Here is a 12,744-nt window from a genome sequence, read left to right on the forward strand (position 1 = left end):
GGTTTAGGCAGCGAGGTAGTTAACGGAATGGGGTTTTTATAAGGTTTGGGTGGTGAGGTGGTTAACGGAATGGGGTTTTTATAAGGTTTAGGCAGTGAGGTGGTTAGCAGATTGGGTTTTTCATCACGGAGAAGTAGTTTCCAAAGCCAGAGCCGTCCACCCCTTTGCTGAGGAAGCACGTGCTCTCTGTCCGCAGCTCTCCCCGAAGAAGACCTGGGAAGGCTTCATTGGGGGCTTCTTCGCCACTGTGGTGTTTGGCCTCCTGGTAGGTGGTGGTGCGCAGCCCGGGGGCGGGAGGAGGCAGGGGCCTTACTCCCACCATCCATGGCAGCTCAGGAAGTCTGCCCTGTTGAATTGGTGACCATGCATGTGCTGAAGAGGGGCCAGAGTCACCAGCTTTCACATGAGAGGGCAGGGCACCAGGGGAGCTGGGGCCATGTGGACCTCACATTCCCTCATGCCTTGGTGTAGGGCACAGAGTATGGGGTGAAGTGTGGACCCAGCTATCCAACCAAACCTCACCCCCACCCCCACCCCATACACCCTTCCCCAAAGGGGTGACCCTGAAGGCCCACGGGGTGCACAGTTCAGGGCTCTCGGAACCACCTCCTCACTTTCATTGCTCCTCAGCCACCTTCCTCCTAGCCCCCACTGTCACGCCCACCCTCTCCAGACATAAGGCTAGGATGGGTCGGCCAATTTTTGAGACCAAAGAGCCAGTCCTGTCCCTCACAGCAATTTAAAAATTGTCTGAGAGCCATAAATGCATATTTTTACAGCAAATGAAATCACCACTCTCTGAGTAGTATCCTTTCACAGTTTTCAGTTGTACTTCGGTGCCGCAGGTACGCACCGAAAAAGCCTTACCTGACTCTCGAGCTGCAGTTGGCCGCCCCCTGGCTAAGAGAACCTGTGGGGAATTGGGGAGAAGCGGACTGTGGCTCCACTCCCCACCATCAGGGGGAATCTGCTCGTGGTCCTTTGGCTAAATCCCTCAGGTCTTTTCCCCAATTCTTTCAGGACCCGGGCGCGTAGGCAAGGATGTGTCTGAACATTAAAGATATTTATAAAGTGAGGCGAAATATGCACGCAGTGAATCCTGGCTCTCTGATCTGACACACGGCTGGCAGGGAGGGGAGGGGAACCCCAAACACAGTGCCTGCCTGGCCGGGCGGCTCCAGCATGCTCCCCTCTGCTCCCCGTTCCCAGCTCTCCTATGTGATGTCGGGGTACCGATGCTTCGTGTGCCCCGTGGAGTACAGCAACGACACCAACAGCTTCACCGTGGACTGCGAGCCCTCGGACCTGTTCCGGCTGCAGGAGTACACCATTCCTGGGGTGGTGCAGTCGGCCCTTGGCTGGGTATGTGCACGGGGAGCGCAGCTCGTCGCCTCTGTTGGGTGGTGACTCAAAGCAACGTCCTCCCAGAAACAAGACAGAAACAGCCACACCTGGCTGCCTCTGTCTCCCAGGCGGCAGACTGAGACCCAGGAGGCAGGGCCATTGTTCGGTCCATTTGCTCCAGACCGCAGCCTTCAGACCGGTGGCTGTCTGTGCTGCGTCCTTGCTTCGGGGCTGCAAAGGCTGCATTTTCACCCGCTCCCACGACATTATGGAGCTTCTCATTGCTGGCATTTGCCGCGGTGGCCTGGCAGCTGCGGCGGGCAGCGCTGTTGGTCCCCTAGGGCGAATCAAGGTTGTGGCATCGGTTGCGCTAGAAGTGACTGGATTCCTCAGGCCTCACACGCACACACACAAGGACAAAAACACAACATAACTCTGTGTGGCTTAAGAATGCCTTTGATGGGACAGTAAAATCATCACTTGCGTTAGGTCTTGACCCGAGAGCACGTGTCTTGAATGCCGTCGCACAGAGTGGAACGAAGGCAGGCCGAGCAGCCTGCGGAAAGCCTGCTGTCCCCAAGCACACGCCGGCCTGAGGGGAAGGCCTGGGCGCTGTTTCCACTGTGAGCCGAGCCCCGTTCCTTTGCCCCGCGAGGAGCCGTTTTACCTTGAAAAGACCCGGCCCGCACAGGCACTCGTTCAGCCTGCGTGGTTGGTAGAACTGCTCTGCAAACGAACAGAGCAAGCCTGTCGCTTGAAGGAAACCCCTGACAGTAACTGTTGTCAGTCATGGATTTGGCTTTCCAGTGAACCTCAAAGTTTTAAAAACACCCATCTGTTGCTGTGGGCTGACGGCTTTCCCACGGGGTGGACGGGGCCTTCAGAAAGTTCAGGGAAGATGGGAGGCAAAGGTAATGGCAATTTCCCACGAACTTTAAAAAGCCCCTTTGTACCTTGCCTAAGCAGCTCTGGTAGCATCGTGCCCTGTGGGTTGAACTGCTAACCTCAAAGTGGAGGGTTCAAACCCGCCAGCCGCCCCACGGGAGAGGGCCGAGGCTGTGTGTTTCTACAAAACTCTACCGCCTCAGAAACCCAAGGGGGCGGGGGGTTCTCCTCTGCCCTAAAGGGACACTCCGATTCGGAATGGTCTCGGCGGTGGGTCTGCTTCGTTGTGTACATGCACTTTGCTGGTGAGGTCTATGGGGAGGTGATCATTTTTGAGGTTTACATGTGTCTGTATTGAGGTCACTCTGTGCTGGCGTGGTATTCCACAGTCATACATGAGTAAAAGATACCCCGCCCCCCAGTGCTGAATAACGCCACGGCATTTCACGTAGCAGATTGTGAAAGGCTCATAGCGTTTCAGATTCATATTGTACATACCTAATGTTGAGGTCCATGGGTGTCCCAGAAGGAGGAGGCATCCACAGCCACCTGAAAAGACTATGGAGATGCTCTTTTTGTTAACCCCCAACTACAGCACCTGTGGAAGGCTAGCCTGTCTTTAGCCAAAGGAGCATATCACCAGGTTGAATGCAGGAGAGCTTTGGGTCTTCAGGTAATAAGCCAGACTTTCGAGATTTACAAAAACGGGGTGGGAGTCGTGGTGACTCAGTATTTGTATGTGAAAATGAAGTTACTTTCACAAGTGATTGGTGGAACCACATACCGTATATACTCGAGTAGAAGCCGACCCGAATATCAGCCAAGGCACCCAGTTTTACCATGAAAACTACGTTAAAAATGTGCTGAAAAACTCGGCTTATACACAAGTCTATACGGTAACCAGGCTGGGCTGTGGACCTCTAACCTTTGCTTGATTGTCTTCTCTCAGAAAACGGTGCAGATGTACCCCTTCCAGATTCACAGCATTGCCCTGTCCACCTTCGCCTCGCTCATCGGCCCCTTTGGAGGGTTCTTCGCAAGTGGATTCAAACGAGCCTTTAAGATCAAAGTAGGAAACCCTTCCCTTCTGTTTTTCTCAGTGTCTCCCGCAGTCTTCACCCATCTCCTGCCCTTCCCACCAGGGTTACCCCCTTCCACCACAGCTTCCACATACTGAATTTAGATGGCTTAAGTCAAATCACATTGTTCCCGAGAAATTGCTGTAACTGGATTCTCAGGTATCCGTCTGCCTAGCCTTCTTTAAAAGAAGGTTCTGCATTTGAGCAAGATTGTGCCTGCCCTGTTGGATAGCTTCAGCACTCAGCCAGTGTTAGTTCTCCCTCTCCGTTGACCTCAGCCACTCTGTTCAGGAACTGGACACTGGGGTGGGTCTGGCTGGCTGGGTGTGGTCATTGGTAACCGAGTCCAGGCTCATCCCACCGCCCTTCCCCTGCCTCCCACAGGATTTTGCCAACACCATCCCGGGCCACGGCGGCATCATGGATCGCTTTGACTGCCAGTACCTGATGGCCACCTTCGTCAACGTCTACATCGCCAGTTTCATCAGGTGCGGTGCCTCTCCCTCTGAACTGTGGGGGCGGAGTTTCAAGTACGGTGGAATCCGGGAATTTTAGCGGCACCTAAGCTCAAGTGAGAAACACCTCAAATAGGCAGGCAGGTTTCACTGGTGTCTTGCGTGGCTCCTCTGCAGCCCCACTGGCCTGCCACTGCTTCAGGCCATCCCGTGGGTGGAGCAGCCATGGGGGCCTCGGGCCTAGAGGGAGCAGTGCTCCGTCTCAGTGCCCTTCCTGTGCCTTCTGTTGCAGGGGCCCTAATCCGAGCAAGCTGATCCAGCAGTTCCTGACCCTGCGGCCAGACCAGCAGCTGCACATCTTTAACACCCTCAAGTCTCACCTGACCGACAAGGGCATGCTGACAGCCTACTCGGAGGACGAGTAGCGACCTCTGGGCAGCGGGCCGGCAGGGAGAGCTAGATCAGCACTGAGCGAGGGGCAGGCCTCGGGAGGGCCCAGCTGGTGTGTGGCTCGGACAATGACAAGGCTTGAACTCACTATTTTTACTTCTATTTTTTGGTAGTGTTTTTTTTATTTTTTTATTGTGGGCTTTGAAAACCAGAAATCTGTACATAGAGGCTTACGTGTTTATGATTTGAATGGTGAGTAAACAACAGCTTTGAGTTGGAAAGAAGTCACAGGTGTAAAGCCACTGGGTTTTTTTTTTTTTTTAAACAAAAGTGTTTCGCCCTCTGGAAGACAGTATTGTCCTGCTGGAGGGCCTCTGCGTGGTGTGCCCAGCCCCTGTCCCTGGTGGGGCTCTTGGTGGACAGGGGTCAGAGAGCAATGGACAGTGTCTGCCAGACCCCAGGGGCTCCCAGCTCAGCATCTCTCAGCTGGCCCACCCGCCTGCTGTGGGGGCGCAGGCCCGGAGCATGGCTCTAGTCATTCTGCCTCGGACCTCTGAGAGGTGGGCAGCCTTCCGCTCTGCTGAGGGGACACAGGCTGAGGAGTCACGGGAGCGTTTCACCCACAGCAGAGTCCCGCGGAGTGTGAGCTCTGCTTTCTACAACATGATTTCACATTTCTTCCTCCCAGGCTGCAAGAAGGCCTCCGTTTCTAATTTTTTAAGAAAGCACGGAAACTTATACTAGTCGGGGGGTTGGAGGCACCGCGCTGTCATATGTCACATGCCTGCAGTAGAGTGGATTGTAACTGAGCCCGTTCCCCCAGAGCCTAGCCTCCCTGTCCTTCTGGAGCAGTCCAGCTGGCTGCCTGTCTGGAAGTGGCCGCTGTTGGCTGGGGTTGAGGGCGCCTCCGCCTTCCTCAGTAGGCAAGGGGAGAGGGAATGGGCTCTAGTGCCGCAGGCTCCCCTCTGGGTCCTCTGCCCCTGTAGCTGCTGTGTTGTGTTGAGGCCGTTCAGGTGAGTGTGCGTCTGGGTCTGCAGAGGCGCCGGTCTACGGTGAGTTCAGTTGTGCTGTGGCTGGACTGAAAGCCCAGGCGCCGGCTGAAGACCGGGCCCGAGGAGAGGCGCGGCCGTCCCACGATCAGACACAGACTCTTCTTATCATGTGACCGGTTTAAGTTTAGCATGACTCTCTGGGGGTCCTCTTTTCTTCTACAACTGTGAGCTCGGTTTTTCCTCCCCCAACTGTAAGTCCCCAACGGGGACCCTGCTGTGCACAGCGCTGCGGCTGTTCTCATGGCCTGCCGAGAGCGTGAGCTTTGCCGCAGCACCTTGTCCGCAGGCTGTATTTTTGTTTGCTTTATTCGTATTACTTTTTATTCAGCCGTCCAGAGGGGCACCGTGGTGATGCTGAACACAGGTCCCCGTGTGAACGCCCACATGCTTGTGGGGGCTAAAGCCACGGCTTCGGCCCCACTTTTACCTCCACTTGAGTGGTGTGGCTTGGCTTTCTTTTCTCTTCAGAAGGTTCAAGGTCTTCCTAAAAACAAAACCTGCCATCACAAGGGGTCTCGGTCCTGCCTGAGTGGCCCTGGGCGACGACCCTGGGCCATCCTCTGATTCCTCTCTCCTGGCATGCCGGTTGAGCAGGCTCCTTTGAGAATTGAGCGCTGTCCTGGGCACTTGGGGAGACACAGCAAGCCCCAGGAGGCGTGCATCCAGCCCAGGGCTTTTCCCAGTGCCTGTCTGGAAGTGGAGTCAGTATGGCAGCGGCACAGCCTGACCAGGGAGGGCGAGTGGTGGCCCGGAGGAGCGGTCAGTCTGTCTGGGGAAAGAACAGGCCCCTGGCTGGATTACAAGGGCGGCCTCTGCGCAGGTTGCCCACGTGGAAATTGGGGAGATTCGGAGACCCACTCTTGAGGCCAGCACCATTTGGGATCCAGGAGAGTGAGGGGGGGTGGCTGGGGTCCTGAGAAGCTGAAGCTGGAGAGTGTCGATGAGTATCTGAAACCAGGGGGTTGGCTGGGGTCGGGTCTATTTTCTACTGGTTTCCCAGGGGTCCGGCAGCCTGGGAACACTGCCCTCTCGTGTCTGGGTAGCATGTGGCCGGGGGCTCCCATTCCCTCTGTGGTTCTCTTTAAAAATGGCACCCTCAGACACAATGGAGAGACTGATGTATCTCATACCCTGCCAGCCCTAGGCGGGTGCACGCTTTGCTCCCGAATCCTGTCCTTTCCCGCCCCTGGGAATAAACGGAAACCCTTGAAGTGCGCTGTTCTGTGTGCGTCCTCCCTCGAGGTGAAGCCGCTGCCAGCCACTTCCTGGCATGGGTCACGTTGTCACTCGTTCACGCCTTGGTAGATCCTATGTTGTCCTGCGTGAGAGGCTTTCTGCACGTTCTTTCAAGTTTCTGCTCTACACATCCTCACACAGCCTTCTGAGGACCCCAGGCGGGTGTCATGAGCCCCTTGCTGCGTGGAAGTGCAGGGAGCCCCGCAGGCTGACTCCCCAGCTCGTGGTTGCCCGGCAGGGCAGGGACAATGGGGTGAGTGAGCCTGAGTTGGCAGCGTTCCCTCCTGCCCGACAGCTCCCTAGTGAGAGCCAAGGGTGAGCTAGCGGGGTTGCCCTCCCAGCGAGTTCAGTTGGGACAGCCGGGGCTCCAGATCCTCCCCGCCAGTGCCCCCTGTGCCCCCGCAGGTGCACCCCTCTGTTCTGCTCCTGGAATGGAGACACCCCTCCCCCCCAGGCAGCATAGGACTTCGTTAGGCCTCCTTCTCTTTAAGGTCCGTGTCCTGGGCATTCCAGAGCAGCTGCAGTGGACCCCCATGTAAGCCTGCACTTCCGGTTCATGTGTACAGTTCTCTAGGGTGTATTTGAAACTAGCCTCCCTCTTGAGAAGGGGTGACATGTAGTTTCAGCATACACAGGGGGACTTTAGGAACCTCTTTATGATTTTTTTTTCTCACTGAACTGCTCCGCCCCCGCCCCCCTCCTCCCTCCCGGATCCTTTATCTTGACTTAATTTAGGTAGGGAAATCCCAAGGTGTTTTCTAAGGAGACCAAATGGACCCTGTGGTCTGAATCTAACCGACTTGCCTCATGTTTTCTAATGGATCCTTGAGTACAGATCTTCAGGATGGTGGTGAGGTCCCAGCAGGCTCGGGACCCTCCCCGCTGCGGACAGAGAGGTGTGTGTGTGTGTAGAGGCTCTGCGGTATGTGAAGTAGTGGTAGTGTGTGTGTATGTAGAGGCTCTGTGGTATGTGAAGCAGTGGTAGAGGTGTGTGTATGTAGAGGCTCTGTGGTATGTGAAGCAGTGGTAGTGTGTGTGTGTGTGTGTGTGTGTGAGAGAGAGAGAGAGAGAGAGAGAGCGAGCAAGCGAGCGAGCGCCGAGGCTCTGTAGTATGAGAAGCAGTGGTACATTCATACGAAGCCAGCCCACAGTGGGTTCCTGAGAGAGCAGATTTTCATCACTGCATATCTGTTGATCCATCGTTGCCTGGCCCTCTTCCCGGTTCAGTGGTAGTGAAACATCGCATCTCCTGGGTTCTAGCTCCGGAGAGGAGGTGGTGGTGGTGGTGGTGAGGGAGCATGTCTAGGTGACTGTCAAGGGCACATTGCAGGACACACCTGAGCAGACTCTCAGTGGGTTGGACTCAGGGAGCACGGGACACCGGGTAGCCAGTGCGCACACCGCCAGGCCTTTGAAGGAGGGGGGCTGGTTCACGGAAGAGCCTCAGTCTCCCCTCTTCTTGGTCAGAACCTGCCATACAGTTGCCCGGCTTGACATTCTTCAAGGGATCAAAAGCTTTCTTGACTCATTTTCCCCTGTGGGGTGGGTGTTGTGATTTGGAACCTAGTGGTGATGAAGGATCCTTATTCAAGAGCTCTTTTAGGCCCACGTCCTCCTGGTCCTGACCCATCCTTGCCCACATCCTCCCAGAAGGGGCCCTTTCTCTGGGGTCTCTGCTGGCTGCATGCTGTGCTTCCATTTGAGCGCCCTCGCCATCTCCCCACCCCCACCAAGTTGACCTGCAAGAACTTCACTTACCAGGGTAGAGAGGCCAGGTCTTGTCTGAAGACGTCTTTCAGTGGGGTGGTAGCCTAGAACTACTGACCTGGCTGTGGCTTTAGTCTTAATGGGGACCAGGCTCACTGTCCCCTGCGATAAATAAGTGACGCTGTGACTCTGGCTTGAATCTGGGGAGATGGGCTCAGAGATGATGCTGACCCCAAGCTTGAACTGTTAGGTTTAATACCTTCCTAACCAGGGGAGAACACCACCATGGGAGAGGGGCGCTGCACTCAGCAAGCCCATGTGTGGCCTCGTAGCAAGCCAGGCGCTCTGTGGTCTGGGCACAGCTGCCGGCATGCTCCCTCCCTTCAGCCCCCTCAAGAATCGCGTCCAAGCAAGCGTTTCCTCCAATGTTAAGACTCCTCCTCTGAGACATTAGAGCCTTTGAAGGTCAGGCAGCTGTGGGTGCACGCTCCTGCCACTGTCCCGTGTGACCCTGCCCAGACCCCTGTGTGATGGGCAAAGCCCCTGCTCTCCCTGGTCAGCTTGTTGCACCCCCTTGTCATGGATGGCAAGTGGAATTTCCTGGTGGGATGATGTCGGCAGTCAATTTTCTCGCTGCCCTTGGATGTGAGTGACCTGCGGTAGCTCTCGGGGTTGTGTGGGGCCCAGGTGGTGGCTCTTGAGGTCTCCCTAGAGAGGTGTGTCCTTGCGTCCTCCTGCTGATTTGCCCAGCCCACCGCCCGCTCACTTGTGCTTTCTGCCATGGTTCACCTCTCTCTGTGCCCTGTCAATCAGTGTTAAACAGGCCGTGCAGATCCTTCGTAAATGCCATGTTGGAACGTGATCTATACTGTACATTAGAAGATATTTACCTTATTTATATACCTAAATGTTGCTATCCTACACAAATAAACATATATTAGATTCTAGCTTGTGTTTGTGTGGTTTCTGATTCAGGCAAGTGCCTTTTGAAGGCTCAAGTGTAGAAGGGGCATGCCACATTGGCAGCATTGCCTCTCAGCTTTGTCTTTGCAGGCCCCATCCCCCACCACCACCCGCTTTGCTCCCCCCCGGGGGTAGGCTCTGCCCTGGACCTTCCCAACCTGCTCCTCTCCCTTGTCTTAGGCGCCTCTCTGTGTGTCTCGTGTACTGTCCCTTTGGATGGTGGGATTCCATTTGAGGTTCCCCATCCCCGTTTTGTCCCCTGGGTCTCTCATCCATTCTCAGTGCTTGGGTGATCATTACTCAAGGGATTCTCAGGTATGTGTGTCCAGCAGAGATGGGTTGCCTGCCCGGTCTCTTCCAACTTTGCAAGATGAAAACCCAAACCCATGCTTGTGACGTAAGCCAGATCCAAACCCAAACCACACTTATTGCTGTGGAGTAGATTCTTACTCAGTGTGTGTTAGTCTGGGTAGACCAGAGAAACAAGTTCATAGAGACTCGTGTATAAGAAAGAGCTTTATATAAAGAATAATCGTTTATTGTGAAAACAGCCCAGCCCAGTCCCAGATCAAGTCTGTAAGTCCAATATTAGCCATATGTCTGATACCAGTCTATACATTTCTCTTCAGACTCACGCAACATGTAATGATGCCGAATGCAGGAAGATCATGGGCCAGTGGGTGGAAAGTCTTATAGAACCAGTGGTGGTAGAAGCATCTCAGTGCTGGCATGGGTCCCCACGTAGCTCTTCCACTCTAGAGCTCTGGCTGCATCAGCGTAGCTCCACATGTCTTGTCAGCAGGGAGAGGAAGCAGAGAGTCTGTGTGTATCTGGCCTCCAGTGAGCTATTTATCTCCTTGGCGCCTCCAAATGAGGTAATCAAACTTCGACTTGACAGGCTAGACTCCACCCCTTCGCAAGTTGACACCAGATTATGTAACTGCCACCCATAGTGAACCCTATACAGGGTTTCCAAGGCCTTCAGTCTTTACAGCTGGAGCAGACAGCCTCGTCTTTGTCCCTTGGAGTAGCTAGTGGGATTGAAGTGCTGACCTTGTAGTTAGTAGTACAGTATCTACCCAACAGGTAACCTGGTGCTGTTTAAACCCTTGATCTGTCTGCCACACAAGTTAGCACCTGGGAATGATCTCATCCATTCCCCTGGCCTGCCACCTACCTACCTACCTTCTAATTGTTCTTCATGCCCATCCTCACTGCCAGTTCTTGGCCCAGACCTTCCTTAGCTGCCCTGCGATCCTGGCTGCCTCTACCATTACGTTGGAACAAGATTAATGTGGTAAAACCAAGACCATAATAGTGAGGGGTGGAAATATTCAAGAACTAGAGGATAGTTACGTGTTTCATCAGTGCTGTACTGAACCTAGATATATCATCCCTTCTGTGAGGGGCTGTCCAATTATCTTACAGGTGGATTTGGGGTCTCCACTTTGTCCACATTGCTTCACGTCAATTTGATTGCTTGTTTTCGAACTAATGATACCTATTCCCATAGACACCTCACTGATACCTATTCCCATAGACACCTCACTGATACCTATTCCCATAGACACCTCATGATCACACAGGCTGGTGTGTTTCTTCCATGTGGGCTTTGTTGCTTCCCTGCTAGATGGCCACTTGTTTAACTTTAAGCCTTTAAGACAAGGGTCTTCAAACTTTTTAAACAGGGGGCCAGTTCATTGTCCCTCAGACTGTTGGAGGGCCGGACTATAGTTTAAAAAACAAACAAACTATGAACAAATTCCTATGCACACTGCACATATCTTATTTTGAAGTAAAAAAACAAATGGGGCAAAAACACCCAGCATGCCGGATAAATGTCCTCGGCAGGCCACATGTGGCCTGCAGGCCGTAGTTTGAGGATGCCTGCTTTAAGACCCCACACACTATGTCTTTTAATAGCCAGGCACCATCAGCTTCACCATATTTGTACCCATTTTGTCTTCAGCGATCATGTCAGGAAGGTGAGTATCATGCATTTCCACAGTATTAGAACAAACCATTCTTCTACTGAGGTAAGACTTAAGTAGAGGCCCAAAGTCCATCTGCTTCCTTGTATTTGCATATATGTGTATTTATACATTGGCAAATAGATGTATCTTTATATATTTAAATATATACATATCTATATTTGTACCTTTATATATACTTTTTACTTTCTTGCTCTTTTCTCCTGCCCTGCTATTAGGTTAACCCATTGTTCACTAATCAGTAATTCCCCTCGGATACATTTCAATTGCTCAAACATGACCAGGAATGCTACAGCCTCCTCACTCCCCTTGCTATTCTCCTTTCCCCGTCAATGTTGGCTCCCCACTCCCTTCCCCTTGCCTCCTCTCCCATGACCCTCCTACCCCCTGAACCGTCGGTCCCATTGCTGTCTCCTTGGGATTGATTAGCCTGCCTATCTTATAGGTAGACACCAAAGAGAAAAGAGAGAGAACCATCAAATAGTTCCAAGTCTGAGTTGATGAGTAGCTCTCTGTTAAATAGTGAACAGGGCCTGATGTAATCCATCAGTCCCACCCCCTTTCTTTCAGGGATCCCTATCCCTAGACCCACTTGCCTGACAGCATTTATACCTGTTTTATCCTCAGCATCCATGTCTGAGGGGTGCACCTTCTGCAAATCCCATTGTGCTCTACTTGCAGTCAGGGATGCAATGGTCTAGTCCCCCTGCTCCCCTGTTACACCTTTAGACTCTCAATGTGGCCCCCTTGTGAGTAATCCTCAACCTATTCAGATGGGTTGCCAAGTGCTGCCCCAGTCAGAAGTCTAGAGTCAGGATTCCCCAGGGACTCCGTGGCTTCACTCCCATCACCGGCCTGTGGCACTGCCCTCTTGGTTTGCCCCCATGTCGGTGGGGCAGGCTGAACACTCTCCCTGACCAGTATCTTCAGTGCTGTCTGCTGCAGCACTGTCACCTAGGGGGAGGACGGCATGTCATGTCTTGAGCTGAGGCGGGCCGCCTTCTGCTCTGAGCAGAAATGTCGCCCTCAAGGCATTAGGCACTGGAATGAGGTCTCCCCTCTCCTTTTCCTGTGGAGACAGAAACAATACCCTCCCCTTGGGTGTCTTAGTGCCCTGTTCCCCCCTTGCCATCTTTTTCCTTCCCTGTCTGTGGGCTTAATGACATTTGAGAGGGGCTGGGGGGGAGATGGAGAAGCTAAATCTTTACTGGAGCAAACAGCCTTATCTTGCTCCTTTTGAGTTGCCAGTGGATGGTACAGCGCCAAAGAGCCTTAGATGTGTGCTCCCTAAATCAGTGATTCTCAAGCATGACCGAGTGTTGGAATCACCTGACTCAAACCCAAAACCCCAAAGCTCCCTGCCAGCAAGCCAATTCTGACTCTAGTGCCCTGATAGGACAGGGGAGTAGACCTTCCCTGGTGGGTTTCTGAGACTAAATCTTCATGGAAATAGAAATCCTCACCTTTCTCCCTGGAGTGGATGGTGGATTCACACTGCTAACCTGGTGGTTCGTAGACCACTAAGTAACCTACTATGCCTTCCCTGAAGAACATAAACATTTCCCACTGCCCCAGCTGTGCCCAGACCCAGGTGAATCCTACCTCAGAACTACACTTCAGTATTTTCAAGGAATTTCTCAGG

General features: G+C 53.4%; 1 protein-coding gene across 1 annotated transcript in view; it reads left to right on the plus strand.

Annotated features, from left to right (window-relative positions):
• CDS2 (CDP-diacylglycerol synthase 2) overlaps positions 1-9,095 on the plus strand; it is a 25,650-nt gene extending 16,555 nt beyond the window's left edge. Inside the window, exons 9-13 of the mRNA XM_004697848.2 lie at positions 197-265; positions 1,210-1,362; positions 3,179-3,298; positions 3,693-3,796; positions 4,056-9,095. Of these exons, the coding sequence (XP_004697905.2) occupies positions 197-265; positions 1,210-1,362; positions 3,179-3,298; positions 3,693-3,796; positions 4,056-4,188 (579 nt within the window). The 3' untranslated portion in view covers positions 4,189-9,095. The remainder of the gene's footprint in view (positions 1-196; positions 266-1,209; positions 1,363-3,178; positions 3,299-3,692; positions 3,797-4,055) is intronic.
• Positions 9,096-12,744: the final 3,649 nt, after the last annotated feature.

This window comes from Echinops telfairi, unplaced genomic scaffold (assembly GCF_000313985.2).
Source record: "Echinops telfairi isolate 266 unplaced genomic scaffold, ASM31398v2 ScPeMD7_5592;HRSCAF=6446, whole genome shotgun sequence".
NCBI classification, from domain to species: Eukaryota; Metazoa; Chordata; class Mammalia; order Afrosoricida; family Tenrecidae; genus Echinops; species Echinops telfairi.